Genomic DNA, 15,881 nt, shown 5'->3' with positions numbered 1-15,881 from the left:
TCCGTCAACTCGCTGCGCAATATTTTCACGATCGTAAACACCTGTGAATGAATTGCAGGTAACTTCGTCTTTGCAGTGCTCACAACAGCTCCCAGGATGAGATAGCCGATAAGTGCTTGCCTTCTGCGGAAGAAGAATGAAATACCTCCACATTAGTTGACGAAACTGCTTCGGAGACCCGCTAAACGCGCTTACGGAGCCAAATAAAGGCTCGCCCATACGGTATACGGGCGCCGTCGCCAACGTCAGGGCGGCCGCGCCCGTATGGCGTACGGGCGCCATGCTGTAAGTGTTAACCCCCCTGCCTGAAGTGACGAATTATGCCCTTTTAACATAGCTGAGTCTTTTTAAGATGTTTGTGCTCCAATACCTCAGATGATTCTCTTGATGGCAGTGAAGATGCAAATAAGCGGTGTGAATGCTTTCTGTCAGTTGCTACACCACGGCATGTAATATATTTATAGGCAATTCTTTCTTACCAAAAGTTATTTCTGTTTGGGTCATGTTTTGTGAAGTGTTCATATGCAGACATTGTAATTTGGTTATGGCAGCCAGTACGCTGTTACAAATCTCTTTGCATTTCTTTATAGGAACACTGGTTTCAAATTTCTAGTTATCAGGAGATCTGATGTTAAGCATATTATGAAGCCCCTTAGGGCAATACTGAGTGAGGTGGCCCAGTGGTTAGCACACTGGGCTCTCATTCACAAGGGCGATGGTTCAAATCCCCATCTGGCCATCCAGATTTAGTTTTTCCACAATTTCCCTAAATTGCTTAAGGCAAATTCTGGGGTGGTTCTTTTATAAAGGGCATGGCTGATTTCCTTCCCCATCCTTCCCTAATCCTCACTTGTGCTCCACCGCAAATGGCCCCATTGTCGATGGGACGTTCAACCATAATCTTCCTTCCTTTGGGAAACAGTATCCAGGGTGGGAAAGAAGTCCAAAGTGCGTACAGTATGTCTACCGAAGGGCTTCATCCGAGGTGTGGAGGAGGCCATGCCTGCTGCTGTCAGGGGTGCAGAGTGCAGTCATCTTAAAGTTGTTATTCATGTCAAAGCTAATGATGCCTGTCACTCGGGTTCTGAGGCCATTCTAAATTTGTATGAGTGGTGAGAGAAGTGGTGAAGACTGCTGGTCTTACTCATGGAGTGTAAGCAGAACTTGCAGTTGCAGCATTATACTCTGAATTGCTCGGTCATCCTTTTTTGAGATGCAGCCAAGAGGAAGATCACAACCAGATGCTCCATCAGTTCTGTTTCCATCTTGGTTGCAGATTTCTGGATCTGTGTTCTGTGGTGAAGAATTGTGAGATTACCCTTGATAAATTGGTATCCTTCACAATAGTTTCCAGAAGCATTCTTCGAGCATATTCTAAGTTCTAATATACCAAATCACCATTAGACAAAACAGCTTCTATCCACAAATCAGCTTGCATACAGGAAGCATCCCTCATGCAAAACTTAGCGTGTTCTTTTCTCACATGATATCATATGAACCATGGATGATGGGCAGCAGGCAGAGTCCATATTTTTAGATTTCCGGAAATAATTTGACATAGTGGCCTACAGCAGACTGTCAATCAAGGTCCGAGCGTATAGAATAAGTTTTCAGATATGTGAGTGTCTCAAAGACTTCTTAAGTAATAGAACCGAATACATTGCCCTGGACAGCAAGTGTTCATCAGAGACGAGGGTATCATCATGATTGCCTCAAGGAAGTGTGCACAGACCACTGTTGTTTCTGGGTGGCAATCTGTGTGTGGTTGTTGATAATGCTGTAATGTATGGGAAAGTATTGTCATTGAGTGATTGGAAGAATACATGAGATGACACAGATAGGTTTTATCTTTGATGTGATGAATAGCAGCTTGCTTTAAATGTATAAAATGTAAGTTAAGCAGATAAGTAGGGAAAATAATCATATAATATATAGGCAAAATAAGAGAAATTTGGGCTTGTATGGAGGCAAATAGACAGTCTTATTTTCCCTCGCTTCATTTGCTGATAAAACAGGAAAGGGAATGGCTAGTACTCATACAAGGTACTCCCCACCATGCACTGTATAATGGCCTGTGGAGTATGTATGTAGATGTACAGCATCATGTCCTAAAATTTTTGGCAGTTTAAGTTATAATGAATTTTTTTAAAAAATGATTAGTATTTCTATTTTCTGAACGTTCATATTTGCCAATGTCAGGTAACGCTGTAGAAGATTTTCTGTGGTATGTTCAATTCAGCTTGCAGTTAGGAGGTTTAGGGTTCAAATCCTTGTCTAGTCACTCAGCTTTAGGTTCTCCATGATTTCTTTAGATTGCTTAATGCAGGTAAACTATTCTTTTATATTCCAAGCTTGTGCTCCATCTCTAATTACCTCCTTCTCAACGGGACATTAAACCATAATCTTCCTCCATACCTCATCTTTAACAGGAGATTACACACTAATCATCCTTTTGTACTATGTTTAGCTGCACAAACCTCACAAGAACAACATAGCGGTAATGAGGTTTGAATTTATTTAATTACCTTGTCTGATGGGAAAAAGAATACATCTTGCAGGTATGGTCAGAGACTTGTGTAGTTCATACTCTTAATCAGTGGTATAGACAAGAATATCTGAATGGTGTTTATGACCACTACAGTTGAAATACTACATCTGAAGCATGTGACACTAAATAGATGTGTAATCGGTGTATTCCTGGATAAGGCCCTATTTGATATTGAACTGTTTTGAACTGAGTTAAAGTCTCACCAAGGTGTTTTCAAACCACCATTCAGCTGTGATTTCCCTAAATAGCTTTATACGGATGCCAGTATGTTTTCTTAAGTAACTTTGGGCAGGTATGACGGAAGGTTGGAAAGTAACTCACAATAATTTTATTACCAAAAAGTTAAATAGATAACAAAATGAACTTATAACTTTTATCTACTTTTCTACATTTTCACCAATGTGCTCAACACATTTCTCCACTTTCAATATACCTTGTTTGTAGAAGTCCAGTTGGCTGGAGTATAACCATCTGTGGACTGCTGATTTCGCTTCCACACCTTTTGTAAGTGTTGGCCAGCCATGATTCAGACGAAAGTCCGACAGTGCATAGTCCAGACTGTAGGGTGGATGCTTTAGCACCTCCTACCCAAACCTGGTGATTTTCTCATGAACAGGAGCAGCAACATGGGAGTGATCGTTTGTCAGTGTTGTGGCATTTTTCTCAAAGGACACAGTACATCTTAACCAAAATTTCAATGTTGGCTGCAGCATTCACATTGGTCCCATGTTCAGCAAATTCCACCAATAACACACCATGTATACCCCAGAAGACTGTCACAGACACTTTACTAGCAGACTGTGTGACTTTGAATTCTTTTTGTACTGGGGAACCAGCATATTTCCACTCCTTCAGGAAGTCATGCCCTTCTGCAGTGTAATGCATTAAGTGACTCAAGCTTCTCATCATCCTGTGTCTGTCTGTCAGGTTCTTAGACACCCAGCAAGCATTAACTTCACAAAAATTCAACATGTCACAAACAATATCATACACTGCACCATAGGAAATGATGAACTGCTGCAATAAGATTCACAATTGCGACTGCTGATTGTTCAAAATGCCTGCTTCAGTGGCTTTGACATTCTGTGGGGTTGCAGCTATTACTGGTTGCCTGTAGCGTGGCGAATTGCTAAGCTTCACACTGCCCTTTACATGTTGACGATAGTAACATGTGCGCCATGTGTGTTTCGTAGTTTGGGCTTCTCTCCCTAGAGCTGCACATGGAAACAAAATACCCTCTGCAGCGCAAACTTCAAAGTAGATCATTGTAAAATTTCAACATTTGAGCTGTAATACCAGGGGAGACAAAAATTATTGTGCGTTACTTCCTGATCCTCACTCATAACATAAAGCAAGATGTAACCAAATTCCCTTTACAGAATTTGACGACTTGTAGTGGAGACCAAGACAGTTAAGTTTAGCATAGGAACTCATGTCTGGAAATGTACCATTTTTCCGCTGCTCGCAAAGTCCCACGACACATGTTGCTCTCTGATGCCTGCTGCTTGTCATCTGGGTCCACTTACATGTAGGTCTCATTGTGACAACTACCGACATTAACACAGATACGACACTTCCGTACTGTGTTTGGATACACACGATCACCAACCCCTGGTCCTCCAGCATCTGCTGCAGCCATATCCCGCACAGTCAGGTCTTCCTTGGATGCCATAGGGGTCTCATAATCATGTGATCCCACAGGTCCAAGTCGAGAGAACATGCAGGTGAAGCAATCAGACCACCACAACATGTCAACTTTTTGCTAAATTGTTGGTCTAGATCCACCATGGTCACCAGCAACACACTAAAAATGAAATGTACTTGCAGCTTGGATTCTATACTACTGTGAATGATAACTACTCTTCAGTAGTGCAGTATGAACAAGAACCACAAGCACAACAGCAAATGCAAACCTCTCTGGGTGGGTACAGTAGTACAATATGAACAAAGACCACAAGCACTGCAACAGGTAAAAGCCTCTGGGGGCAAGTCACAAACTCAACTCGGTGGCATGTAAACAGACTTGTAATGGACATGGGACATCAGGTGATCTGTGGATGACACATGTAATACTGTAGTCAGTGGTGCTGAAATTGCTGGAGATTTGCACGTGTGTTGTGGTGTTGCACATTTGGAAAAACAGAATTGCAAATATCTGTGTGAAAATGGTACATTTCTGGACATGGGTTGCTATGCTAAACTTAACTGTCTTGGTCCTCTCTACAAGCCCTCAGTGCCTGTAAAGGGAATTTAGTTAAACCCTGTGTATATACTCTGTGTGAGGTGCATTTTCTCTGGTGTTCAGGCAGAAATTTGCAAGTTCGTTTTTGCAGCGTGTAGCAGGAATTAATCCAAACAAATGCTGCTCATCACATCTTTCATACGATGCTCAGTGTCGACGGAAAGTGTTGCTTAGTTTCTTGTTACAAACAAAATTAGTTTTAATTCAATATCTTATGTGCTCATTCGATATAGTAGTCTCGTGTGATATTCATTTTACCAGCATGTATTAACAGGGAGAATAACCAGTACTGTAGCAGTGACTGAGCAGTGCTGCAACATAGCAGCAGCAGTCAGCATGGGCCAGGGCTGTGCTGTCACTGCTGAAGTGCTGGTTATTCTTAATGTTGTACTGTCCCTGTTAATACACCTATCAATAAGACGAATATCATAGTAGACTAATTTGGGACCACTCTGTTGAATAGGCATGTAAAATTGCCCTTCAAAAATAATTTTGTTTGTAACATTGTGTCAAACAAAATATGTGATGAGCAGCATTTGTCTGCAATTACACTTTGCAAAAACAGAATTGCGAATATCTGCCGGAATATTAGAGAAAATGTACCTGATGACCCTTAGGAGAGACACTGTGTATTTATATGATGTAAGATGCCCAGTAGAGCTTCCTTTTATTTATTTATTGCTGGACTGACATCAGGTCCTGCTGATCATAAGCGGTACTGCACTAAGGGAGACAAAATACCCTTCATAGTAAATTTATCTCTAATGTAAAGTGTTTCACAGTACTTGATGTGACTGCTGTCTTTTTCATATAATTTAATTTGCCTCATTTACTGGTTTAGTAGCTTGTGCCAAAGACGTTTTTGCCAATAACAGTGACAGTTTTAATCAGCATACTCATTTTTAATATTATGAATATGTCATTGATGATGTGCTTAAACAGTCAAAGATGCTAATTATTTGTTTCGTAGTGTATATAATTTCATTTCTAAATTGTGTTCTGCATTAACCAAATTTCTAAGCGAAGGAATATATTTTAGCGTTAAAGAGTTACAAGAATATTAGCGAAATTTTTGATGATTTTTTTACAGATGCTGCTGCTTGTGAGCATGCACCTGATACTTTTCCTGCGATAAATCAGTAAATAAAAGTAATCTCTGTTAGGCAGCTTATGTCAGTGTATGTATAAAAATAACATATTCCCAATATTTATTTTCAAGCTTAGGAGAGCCATATGTTAAAAACATTCTGGCTAACATGTTTCCTAAACAAGAATGAGTCTAGCTTTCTTCTCCATGCTTTTTAACACAGTTTGTGCTTTTGCTCTAATGCTCTTTCAACCGACAATAAGTTTCACTTCATTCTTTATCCATTAGTCCACAGTTCATTGGCATTTATTGGTGGCACGTTACAATAGGTCAGTTTCAAACAAAGGGTATTTTCTACCCTTTCAGACGCTGACACATCTTGTGATCTTGTTGAGCTAGTGAAAACTGGAATAGTTGTTTACCAACAAAAAATGCATGAACATTTCAGGGAACTTGCGTATTGCTGCTTTCCTAGAATGTTTTTCCAGAGAAGTTCTGACAGGAGTGTACTACTCCATTTTTGCAACTTAATTGCTGTAGAAATTAATGTTGAGGTTATCTTTGCTTCATTTCTGTCAAATACATTGATAAATCCTAATTGTTTTTCGTACCAATTTGCATGTCAGTCATACTGTAAGACACACTGAAACCCCTGTAATATGGTGCTTCGCTGCCACTACATCTGGCCAAGATGAGGGCTCGAGTTAAAGTACTAGATAGTTGCCAACGAGATGGCATACAAAATGCACCCCACTATATCTTGGATGCAAAGAAAGGCTGAGGTTTGCTTTATGTTAGCCTCATGTTCGAGGAAGAGCACAAACTTGGTCAAGGATGGTAAAATAGATCCACAATGTCCTTTACAAAGGAACCGTTCCTGCTGGAGTCATTTAGGGAACACACAGAAAAATGAAATGTGGATTTGAATTTGCTCCTCTTGAATGCAAGACCCATGCCTTAACCATTGCACCACTTTCTTCAGGTATTGTGTAATGATATCTGGTCGATATCTGGTCATCAGTAATGGCTGTAAGTAATTCCCACTGGTTGAAATTGTGGTTATCCTCAATGGTATTTGCTGCATTAGAGAAATTATAGAGGCTGAATGATGTTTCCTATGTTGTACTGATGTTGCCATTTTTTTTTTCCAATAGTCTATATTACTAAACGACTGTCCCAGAACCTTGGGCGTGGTCCCCCTGTGGGTTCGGGGGTTAGAATAGGCCTAAGGTATTCCTGCCTGTCATATAAAGTGACTAAAAGGAGTTTCACACATTTTGGCCTTTATGTGATGGTCCCCTGTAGGTTTTGACCTCCATTCTTCAAAATTTTCCCAAAGAGCGAGCCAATTTGGGAAGGGCGCCTTACAAGGTGTATCATGTCCATCGTGCATCGAGATCTTTCTCATTGTCGCATTGCAGTCCTGCACATTCTCCATCTTTTGGCCGAGGACACCTTCCTGAGTGCGTTTTTCACCATACACTATGCAGTGTCGATTTCTGCGTCGATGATGACCATGGACTTCTTTGTACCTGATATCCAGCACAGTAGCCAGTCTGTTGTGGTGGGGCCGCCATGTACCCTGTTGGTTGTAGCCCCCTGACCACACAGGGATCGCTCTGCTGATGCCTGCTCCGTTAACTCCCCACGTATCCTAAGGGGTAGATGCCCATCCCCCTGGGGCATCGGGACTCCTAGCAATGGCCATCCTGTCAGGTGGCCTTTGCTGTGGCTGGGTGGCACCTGTGGGGAGGCCCCCTGGTCGAAGTGGGTGGCATCAGGGCAGATGACATGCAATGAAGCGTAGTCCATCATCTCTTGCTGGTGGTGAAACACCAGCAGTCTCTAAGCGATCACGAGCCCAATTCAACGCACAGAAGTATGACCCCAAATCGTTCCCCTCCCTGGCCACACCATGGGAGGAACATCAGGCTAAGGATGGCAGCAGATCTTATTTGCCCCGGTACCTTGTATGTTCAAGAGCTGATGGGGAATCTTTCATGACGATGAAGCCTCAGTTTTTTGTTGAGCATTTAGAGGACAAGTTTGGGGAGGTGGAGGGCTTGTCCAAAATGAGATCTGGGCCAGTCTTGATCAAAACAGCATCCTCTGCCCAGTCACAGGAGTTACTCGCTTGTGACAAGCTGGGGGATGTTTCTGTAAACCCCTATATCCCTCCCCCGATGCAGTGCTTTAAGTGCTGGTAGCTAGGCGATATGTCTTCCCGCTGTACATCCAGTGTCACATGCCGAGATTGCGGACGCCCATCACATCCCAATACTCCATGTGCCCCGCCTCCCATCTGTGTCAACTGTGGAGAGCACCATTTGCCTTGCTCCCCTGACTGCAGGATTCTCCAGAAAGAAAGGAAAATCATGGAGTACAAGACCTGGACTGACTGACCTACACTGAGGCTAAGAGAAAATTTGAACTCCTGTATGTATGACATCGTCTTACGACGCCGCTACAACAGTTCTGACACCATCAGCTCCGCCAACCCAGGTCACCTCTCAGAGCTGGAAGACTACACCTGCCCCCTTGATGGTGGGGGCATATCCCTCTCTGTTGCCTCTGCACCACCTACTTCGGGAGCAACAACCCCCCAACGATCGGGGATGTCCGTCCCCACTTCTAAGCTGGAGAAGTGTGAGTCTTCTTTGGCTTCTCTCACTAGGGAGGGGTCCCTTGGGTCACTCCCTTCTCAGGTTTCTTCTAGTGGGAAAGATGACACCTGCCAGTGGCTGAAGAGCCCAAAAGCAGCTGGTCGTAGGGCTTCACACTCATCCTCAGCTGCTTCACGCTCATCCTCAGTCCCAGAGGTGAAGTCCTCCCAGCCAAGGAAACCCAAGGAGCAGCGATAGAAATCCGAAAAGAAAACCCCTAAGACCAGGGAAATTGCGGTGGCACCCACACCACCGCTACCTACAAGCTCTCCGAGTGAGGATGGGATGGAGATTTTGGCATCCGCTGAGGACCTAAATCTCGCCAGACCCTCAGACACAATGGATATAGACTGCTCAAGCAATAAATTGGTGGCAGCAGGTGACCTGTGGTGCGTAAGCTGCCTCATTGAATGTTCCATGCGTTCCCAGTCTCACGATGTCATCCTCCAGTGGAATTGCGGTGGTTTTTTCCACTGCCTGGCTGAGCTACGGCAACTGTTGAGCTTTACACGTGCGATCTGCATTTCCCTCCAGTAAACGTGGTTCCCGCCAATGTGGACCCCTGCCCTCCGTGGCTATAAGGGATATTACAGGAACTCTAGTGACTATAATAGTGTGTCAGGAGGAGTTTGCGTTTATATACTAAACTCAGTCTGTAGGAACCCGTACACCTTCAAACCCCTCTTGAAGCTGTGGCTTTCAGAATAAGGATGATGCAGGAAATAACTGTCTGCAATGTATATCTTCCTCCAGATGGTGCAGTACCCCTGAATGTGTTAGCTGCACTGATTGATCAACGCCCTAAACCTTTCCTACTTCTGGGTGATTTTAATGCTCATAACCCCTTGTGGGGTGGTACTATGCTTACTGGCCGAGGCAGAGATGTCGAAACTTTACTGTCGCAATTCGACCTCTGCCTCTTAAATACTGGGGCCGCCACACTTTTCAGTGTGGCTCATGGTAGTTACTTGGCCATTGATTTATCAATTTTCCCATCTATCCACGTGAGAACACATGATGACCTGTGTGGTAGTGACCACTTCCCCATCTTCCTGTCACTGCCCCAGCATCAGGCTCATGGATGCCTGCCCAGATGGGCTTTGAACAAGGCTGACTGGTGATATTTCACCTCTGCTGTCACCATTGAATCGCCCCCACACGGTAACATCAATGTGATGGTTGTGCAGATGACTAGCACAATTTTTTCTGCAGCAGAAAATGCGACCCCTGGTTCTTTAGGGTGCCCGAGGTGTAAGGCAGTCCCTTGATGGTCACGGGAAGTCACTGAAGCAATTAAGGAGTGTCGGCGAGCTCTACAGTGATATAAGCGGCATCCTTCCCTGGAGCACCTCATAGCCTTTAAACGGCTCCGTACCCGTGTTCACTATCTTATCAAATAATGGAAGCAGGAGTGTTGGGAGAGATACATCTTGACCATTGGGTGCCATACGTCACCTTCCCAAGTGAGGGCATACATTAAATCTTATTTTGGGTACCAGACCCCAACAGGTGTCCCCGGTGTTACCATAAATGTCGAGTTACGTACCGACACAAACGCGATTGCCAAGCACTTTGCTTGAGCTTCTGCATCGGAGAATTACACCCCCCACCCCCACCCCACCCCCCCAGCCTTTTACATACTCAAACAGAGGCTGGAAGGAAACGTTCTCTCATTCACTACACGCAGCAGTGAATCCTATAATGCCCCATTTACAGATTGGGAGCTCCTCAGTGCCCTTGCACATTGCCCTGACCCAGCTCCTGGGCCTGATCGCATCCACAGCCAGATGATTAAACATCTCTCATCTGACTACAAGTGACATTGACCCGTCATCTTCAACCGGATCTGGTGCAATGGCATCTTTCCATCGCATTGGCGGGAGAGCACCGTCATTCTGGTGCTCAAACCCGGTAAAAACCCGCTTGATGTGGATAGCTATCGGCCCATCAGCCTCACCAATGTTCTTTGTAAGCTGCTGGAATGTATGGTATGTCGACGGTTGGGTCGGGTCCTGGAGTCACGTGGCTTGCTCTCTCCATGTCAGGGTGGCTTCCGCCAGGGTCACTCTACCACTGATAATCTTGTGTCCATCGAGTCTGCCATCCGAACAGCCTTTTCCAGATGGCAACACCTGATTGCCATCTTTTTTGACTTGGCGACATCATATCCTTGCCACATTGTATGAGTGGAGTCTCCGGGGACCAATCCCGATTTGTGTCCAAAACTTCCTGTTGCTCCGTACTTTCCGTGTCCATGTTGGTGTCTCCCATAGTTCCATTGATATCCAGGAGAATGGAGTCCCGCAGGGCTCTGCATTGAGTGTCTCTCTATATTTAGTGGCCATTAACACTCTAGCAGCAGTTGTTGGGCCCTCTGTTGCACCTTCTCTGTATGCAGACAACTTCTGCATTTCGTACTGCTGCTCCAGTACTGTTGTTGCTGAGCGACGCCTTCAGGGAGCCATCCACAAGGCGCAATCATGGGCTCTAGCACACGGCTTCCAGTTTTCAGCTGCAAAGTCGTGTGTCATGCACTTCTGTCGGCCTCGTACCGTTCGTGCGGAACCCGCACTTTATCTTAATGACGATCTACTCACTGTAGTGGAGACATATCAATTCCTAGGACTGGTTTTCAATGCTCAACTGAGTTGGCTCCTTCACCTTTGTCAACTGAAGCAGATGTGCTGGCAGCACCTCAATTCCCTCCATTGCCTGAGCAACACCAATTGGGATGCAGATCGCTGTACGCTGCTGCAGTTCTACAGAGCCCTTGTCCAATCCCGAATTGACTATGGGAGTGTGGTTTATGGTTCGGCAGCGCCTTCAGAATTGCATTTACTCAACCCTGTGCACCATTGTGGGGTTCAATTAGTGACAGGAGCTCTTAGGACGAGTCCGGTGACCAGCGTACTGGTGGAGGCTGGTGTCCCTCCACTGTAGATCAGACGTGCGCAACTGCTCACCAGTTACACCAATTCCCTCCATTGCCTGAGCAACACCAATTGGGATGCAGATCGCTGTACGCTGCTGCAGTTCTACAGAGCCCTTGTCCAATCCTTAATTGACTATGGGAGTGTGGTTTATGGTTTGGCAGCGCCTTCAGAATTGCATTTACTCAACCCTGTGCACCATTGTGGGGTTCAATTAGTGACAGGAGCTCTTAGGACGAGTCCGGTGACCAGCGTACTGGTGGAGGCTGGTGTCCCTCCACTGTAGATCAGACGTGCGCAACTGCTCACCAGTTACACCGCACACATTCATAGTTCCATTGAGCATCCGAACTACTGTCTCCTTTTCCCACCCGTGCCAGTCCATCTCCCGCATCGGTGGCCCAGATCGGGGCTAACGATTGCCGTTTGTGTGCGGTCCCTTCTTTCCAAACTGGAGTTCTTCCCGTTACCACGTCTACTTGCGGTCCGTTCATGTACGCCTCTATGGTATACCCCTCGGATGCAGCTTCTTCTGGACCTTTTGCATGGCCCTAAGGACTCCGTTAACCCCGCCGCTCTCCGCTGTCACTTCCTCTCAATTCTTGACATGTTCCGTAGCTCTGAAGTGGTTTACACCGATGGCTCAATGGCTGATGGTCACGTAGGCTTTGCATATGTTCATGGAGTACATATTGAGCAGCACTCCTTGCAAGTTGGCTGCAGTGTTTTCACTGCAGAGCTGGCAGCCATATCTCATGCTTTTGAGTACATCTGCTCATGCCCTGGCAAGTCATTTCTCCTGTGTACTGATTCACTGAGCAGCCTACAAGCTATCGACCAGTGCAACCCTTTCCACCCTCTGGTAGCATCCATTGAGGAGTCCGCCTATGCCGTGGAACAGTCCCGCCATTCCTTGGTGTTTGTGTGGACCCCAGGGTATGTCGGAATCCCCAACAACGAACTTGCTGACAGACTGGCCAAACAGGCACCACAGGAACTGCTTCCGGAGAGAGGCATCTCCAAGGTGACCTGCGTGCTGTCTTACACCACAGGGTTTTTCAGCTTTGGGAGACGGAATGGCATAACAGCATGCACAACAAACTGTGTGTCATTAAGGAGACTATGAATTTGTGGAAGTCGTCCATGCAGGCCTCTCGCAGGGAATCAGTTGTCCTCTGCCGGCTCTGCATTGGCCATACGTGGCTAGCGCATGGATACCTACTCCGTCGCGAGGACCCACCTCGGTGTCGTTGTGGCTCCCAAATGACAGTTGTCCACCTCTTGCTGGACTGCCCACTTTTATCCGCTCTACGGCAGACTTTTAGCTTTCCCAGCACCCTACCTTCGGTGTTGGGCGACAATGCCTCCACAGCAGATTTAGTTTTATGTTTTATCTGTGAGAGTGGGATTTATACTTCTATGTAGGTTTTAGTGCATGTCCTTTGTCTCTCTGTGTCCTTCACCCTAGTGCTTTTAGGATGGAGGTTTTAATGTATTGCAGAGTGGCTGTCTTTCCCTTTTTATCCTCGTGGTTGGCCAGCCACTGTAATCTGCTTTCCTGTTTTACTCTCTTCTGTTTCTAGCGTCTCTGCTGTTTTCTTGTTCGTTTTAGTGTTCGTTGCCGTCCCTTCGTTCTTCTTGCTTTTCCTTTCTTTCCATTTTGCGTTATATGTTTCGTCCATTTTATTCTCACACTTGTGGCATTGTTTTATTAGGATCAAGGGACCGATGACCTCATAGTGTGGTCCCTTCTCCCGCCTTTGAACCAACCAACCAACCAACCAACCAACCTTGGGTGTGCTACCCAGACCCATTTTCAGGATGCTTATCTAAAGCCTGCCAGGGGATATAAAATTTGATTAATTTTTGATCAAATTAAAAAAAAATTAATTGCTGGCATAATCTATTCACTAAGAGGTAAAATCTTATTTTAAAAGTTTAATACAATGAAGCAAGTATAACAGTTAGAAACTGTGTGTTTGTCTCGAGGCAACATAACTGATGGTGCGCACATGCCCAAACTTTATTCATTCAGTATTTGAGAATAAGAGAACTTACTGATTTCCAAGAAACTTTACACACAATTTCAAAGCTTTTCAAACCTTTTTCTCACTGACACTTCCCACAAAATAACGAAAGGAAAAATTTTATTGCTTACCACTTTTCCACTGTTCATGCAGTAAAACACCAGCATTGGGCATGATGTTTTAATTTGTTACTTCTTTACTACTAATTCTGGCTGCAACATAGTTTGTGCACAATATCCATGTATACTACAGAATGTACCTACAATATTATATCACTGTACAACACACATTTCAGAAGATGTGAAGTCATAAACATTTACATGTGTGAAAAACTAGCTTTTACTTAAAATGAAGCACAAATTACGCAGTTTATATTCATCTGATGTCTCATAATGCGAGCACTTAGTGACTTACAACGAACTTTAAGCATAATTTCAAACCTTTCCTAAACTTTTTCTCACTTCCATTACGTGTTTAATGGCAAATATTTAACGCTAAGTAATCAGACGATTGAAGCTGTTCCCGCACAAGAGTTTGACTCTTTAAAGAATCAGGAGTTTACTGGTACAAGTCTGAATGTGTACACAACAGAGAGCAACAACAATGTGAGGAAGTTATACTAATGTTATTGGATGTTCTGTGTATACTATTGCACACTGCTCACTGGAGACAGTCATATTTTCTTCTTGCCAATTGACACATACAGGTTTTTAAGACTTAAAAAAAGAAGAAGAAGAAGAAGAAGTAGTAGTAGTAGTAGTAGTAGTAGTTTGTGTGGCACCATGGCCTGGTGCAAGTCTCTCAATTGGACACCACTTCTCCAACTTGCATGTCCTTAAAACCAATGGCACCAAATTTTGCCTCAACAGTAACCCATTAAAGTACTAGCTGGACCCAGTGTTGCTTAACTTCGGTGATTGGGTGTGAACCAATGTTACCAGTGGGCCTTATACATAAAAGAACAGTGATATATTTTGAATAAAGTTGCTGTGCCAGTTTTTTCTCCTCTGGCCATTCAGCCTCTTTTCATTTGTAATTCACTTAATAACAACACTACAGAATCCCGCTGTCTGTATAGAATCTGTTATCACATAAAGAGGTGTAAAATCAGCCATAGTCAAAAACGCTCTCCTGTTACTCTCATTCACAAAAGACTTTTGCTGTTTGTCTTTCCTTTGTTTCCAAAATGTCACCCCCGTAGTACCCCATCCTGCATACTGCGCTGTCAACCACAAGAATCGTCACAATTAAGAGGGGGAGAGATCTTTTTCATCCATTTTGTTTGAGCCATAATTTCGAGACACTGAAAGAGTAAAGTTTTGTTTTGTGCCATTCATATACCATGTATTCCCGCGACATGTATTGCAGTTGAGTAAAATAGTTGTTAAGCTTGGCAGTTAAATGTTTAAATGTTTTTCCTAAATTTGTACTATCTATAATAAATGAAATTTTGTGTTGTTTTCAGTTCAGATCAGTGTGATGTGAAATGAAACGGAGAGCAGAAGACACCGTTAAACAAGAACAAGTGCAGGTGGGAGTTTATTGTGGACAACCCCGCTCTCGTGCTAGTGGCAGTGGCTTTGTTATGGGAGATTCTGCACCTTCAGCACTTGCAACACACTCCAGTGCAAGAATTCTTTCCTCACTTTCTGGTAATTCCCTTTATTAGTGAGATTTTGATATTTTGCTTGCATACTGAAGTGTACTGTTGGCAAAAACTGATGATAAACAGTTTTAAAATTTGTGGATACTACAAATGTTTCATACATTACTCAAAACACTGAAATGAGGTTTGATTGTAAAAGCTGAGAAATTTGGCTGTAGGATTCTTCACAGACATAGAAAGAGCAATGATTATGTAATTTCTACAGTGCTCTTTTTAGCAGCAGTGAGAAAGTCGGGTATTTCTATACTGGTCCTGGCTAAACAGTGCTCCACGAGTGCGAGTGCTCCTGCCTAGCACTCCAAGTGCAGCGGTGAGTGGGACTGAGGGGTTAGGAGGAGGAGAAAAAGCAAGGCTGCAGCTGGATGCCACTTGAGCAAAGCATTCGCCTTGTCAGACGCCAAGCAGTTTGCTGGCAACTCACATTTACTTTCTGCATAAGGAATATTACGGCACTTATCTAAAAAATAAAAAGTGGAAAAGCCACATTGTTCAATGCCGAATGGGAATTTCCTTAATTTTCATATAATTGAAATGCCATGTAAAGTGCTAAATATGCCATCGCACTATTATGGGCTGGAAAAATACTGGGACATCTTTACAACACCATCCAGAAAGACCATATGATGCACTTGGCTTCTTACGAATGGCAGTGAATGCTGTCTGAACTGAAGGTAGTCATTAGGCCAAAAACTGAGTTAAGGGTAAGTTGAGTGGTGAC

The 15,881-nt window shown here is 44.1% G+C and overlaps 1 protein-coding gene across 1 annotated transcript in view; it reads left to right on the top strand.

The window, feature by feature from the left end:
• Positions 1-15,881, top strand: part of LOC126248118 (paired amphipathic helix protein Sin3a-like) — a 306,715-nt gene that overhangs the window by 48,723 nt on the left and 242,111 nt on the right. Inside the window, exon 2 of the mRNA XM_049948797.1 lies at positions 14,963-15,149. Coding sequence (XP_049804754.1) covers positions 14,984-15,149 — 166 coding nt within the window. The 5' untranslated portion in view covers positions 14,963-14,983. The remainder of the gene's footprint in view (positions 1-14,962; positions 15,150-15,881) is intronic.

The sequence above is a fragment of the Schistocerca nitens genome, chromosome 3, assembly GCF_023898315.1.
Source record: "Schistocerca nitens isolate TAMUIC-IGC-003100 chromosome 3, iqSchNite1.1, whole genome shotgun sequence".
Classification (NCBI taxonomy): domain Eukaryota; kingdom Metazoa; phylum Arthropoda; class Insecta; order Orthoptera; family Acrididae; genus Schistocerca; species Schistocerca nitens.
The sequence above is the reverse complement of the archived record's forward strand: the minus strand, read 5'-3'. Positions and strand labels throughout refer to the sequence as shown.